The sequence below is a fragment of the Merops nubicus genome, unplaced genomic scaffold (genome assembly GCF_000691845.1).
Source record: "Merops nubicus isolate BGI_N331 unplaced genomic scaffold, ASM69184v1 scaffold46123, whole genome shotgun sequence".
NCBI lineage: Eukaryota > Metazoa > Chordata > Aves > Coraciiformes > Meropidae > Merops > Merops nubicus.
The window spans coordinates 15,302-17,856 of record NW_008601878.1 but is presented as its reverse complement, the minus strand read 5'-3'; the positions used below and the strand labels follow the sequence as shown (position 1 = coordinate 17,856).

Below are 2,555 nucleotides of genomic sequence, written 5' to 3'. Positions count from 1 at the left end.
GGGGGGGGAGCCGGAGGGCGCCGCCGAGGAGCTGGACAGAGTGGGCAGCCGGTCCGCGACCTTCGCTCGCTCCTCGAGAAACTTGTCGAACTCTGGGCGGGAGAAGAGCAGAGCGTGAGCAAGGAGGGAGGTCTGTGGAACGCCCGGGTGCTGCCAGGAACAGCCGGAGAAGAGGGTTGGCTGGAGAGTCTTACCTTCGCTGGTGACACCTTTTGCATCCTCTGACTCTCCCTAGGGATGGAGAAGGGCATGGTTAGAAGCAGGGCAGACAAAGGCAGCTCTGCAGGGGTGATTCTCTGTCTGCACAGAGAGAGGCAGCACTTACCACGTCAGTGGAGAGCCACTTTTCTATGTCTTCCATGAAATTGGCTTGGGGAACGGGCACCTAGGACAGAAGCAAATAGAGCAATGAGACTGAGAAAAGAGAGGATGTTCCAGGAAGCCCATGCTGCCAAAAGAAAGCCCAGCCCAAAAGCTAACCCTTTTGCTCCACCATTCAGCCTGCTCAGGCCTTTCCAAATCCAGCCAGTGCCCCTGCAAAGCTCTCCCAGCTACCAGTGCCCCTGCTCACCTGCTTCCTCTGCTCAAGTCACACCCAGGCGCCCAGTTTCCAGAATACGTGCCATTAAAAGCATCTGGGGTTGGCTTTGGGGTATTAAAACTGGACCTGGCTTTCTGTTTTGGTGAGGACTCACTAGGTGGTAGTTGGCTGCCTGTGATAGACAGACAGAGAACCAGAGGTGTGCTTTGCTCCCCACCTTTTCCCTTCTACAAACCAGTGACAGCCTGATGTCAATGTCTGCCATGCTGAAGATACCAGATGTGTCAGGTTGGGCACCACATTAAAAGGGAAGGACACATGGCAAGAAGTGATTCCCTGGTAGCATCATGGAGCACAGCAGGGTTTGACATCACACCAAAGTACAGAAAGAGATCCATCAAAGAGAAAGTCCTCAACAATTAAAGTAAATTTTACTGCCAGTAGAGGTGAGGCTACCTCAGGAGCCTTTGTGTCCCTGGCCAATTTAAGCAGCAAAGAGACACTTTCCTAGTGGACAGAGATGGCCTTGGAGGAAACCAAGTCTGACTGGAAACCCCAGATCCTTTTCTCCAGTCACGAGCTCCTGAACAAAGCTGAGCAAGGAGCAGCCCTTGCTAGAGGCTCCACAAGCAGAAGCAGAAGAAAGTATTTGTGGGAACTTAATTTAGTCTCCCAATGTGTGTAGCTCCCTTGCTTTCAGGAAAACAGCAAGACCCAGAAAAAAAGCAACTCCTTCTTACCAAGAACAGGCAGATTTACCCAAACCAGGGAGCAAGTTCAGACAGTCACCACAGCTGGCAGATGGATGAATGGGCGTGGAAGAGGATGTGTGAGATTAGGAACGTTTCCAAGTGAACTGGCTTTGTCTACCCAGAGAGGAACTCTGGAGGGTAGAACTGCATTCAAGCCAACTGGACAGCATGTGGGGAAACTTCCTAGAGCAGGCATCAGTCTGGGCAGTGCCCATTTCAGGAAGACAGGCTTACAAGCTTCAGACCTGGGAGCTGGCAAAGCCTCCCTGTGCCTCAGGGGATGTAACTGCAGGACTTCCTGCTGCCAAAACACCAAATTCAACAGCCTGAAGGCTCAAACACTTTAGCTAGAGGAGGAGACCTTGAACAGGGTAAAAGGCAGAATGTGTTTTCCTCCAAATGGGGCAGCTCATGCTGAACAGGAGAGGCTGCAGGAGGAATGAATGGCTGCAGCCTTCCTCACAATGCCAGTGGCTATTGGCTCTGCCTCAGACACCCACCCCAAACCAGGCTGTCCTCTAGCTCCAAGAGTGGCACATGCTCTCTTGGCCTCCGAGCTCCCAGGATTCCTTCCTACAGAGATGTTTACTTGAGGAAGGACTGACACTCTGCCTGCTTCCTTCCCAACCCTGGTTTCTCCTGTTGGCCAAGACCAGGGTGGGTCCCTTTCAGCTTGCAGTCTCTGCTGATGTCTGCTGTGCAGCCTCACGTGCTGTGCCAGTGCCAGTGCCACCTCTAGGTCAGCAGGCCCAGCCTCCTTGCTCCCTGCTGGGGCTCCATGAGCTCACCATTCCTTGGCGCATCATCCACTTAGTCAGTTGGGCTCCATCAGTGGAGGCACCAGGCTCCCCCTGCCCAAGAGAGAGTCTGCACTGAAGGCTGCCTTCCCAGAGAGTGAGGGAGAGAGGAGGCACTGGGTTTAGGGTGGGGGAAAGAACACACTAGTACTGGTGGCCTACTTCTCTGATTGCAGAGAGAAGGCAACTGGGCTTGGATACCTGCTGAAGAGGATTAAAACACACATTTCCAGGTGGAAAGTGCCCTGCAGATATAAGGAGGCCATACTGTGACTGAGTAACCCAACTCTGGGGTTTAAAGAATGAGGTATACAGCTGAGGTAGGACATGCAGGTTTTTGGAGACTTGGAGTCATCATCAGTCATACTAAACCCTGGATTTTTTTCCAAACAGAGAGCACAGCTATTGTGTCAGTGAGGAAGAAGGATGCTGTCATTCCTGGTGAGGCACTGGCAGCTCTGTGGG

At 52.8% G+C, this 2,555-nt stretch overlaps 1 protein-coding gene across 2 annotated transcripts in view; it reads right to left on the bottom strand.

Moving 5' to 3' along the window:
• Positions 1 to 2,555, bottom strand: part of TOM1 (target of myb1 (chicken)) — a 12,048-nt gene that overhangs the window by 91 nt on the left and 9,402 nt on the right. The window contains exons 12-15 of one of the 2 annotated variants that reach the window (XM_008938124.1): positions 2,082 to 2,176; positions 326 to 385; positions 195 to 231; positions 2 to 92 (exon numbers count right to left, since the gene is read on the bottom strand). In XM_008938124.1, the coding sequence (XP_008936372.1) occupies positions 2 to 92; positions 195 to 231; positions 326 to 385; positions 2,082 to 2,176 (283 nt within the window). The remainder of the gene's footprint in view (position 1; positions 93 to 194; positions 232 to 325; positions 386 to 2,081; positions 2,177 to 2,555) is intronic. The other variant, XM_008938125.1, reaches the window with a different exon arrangement.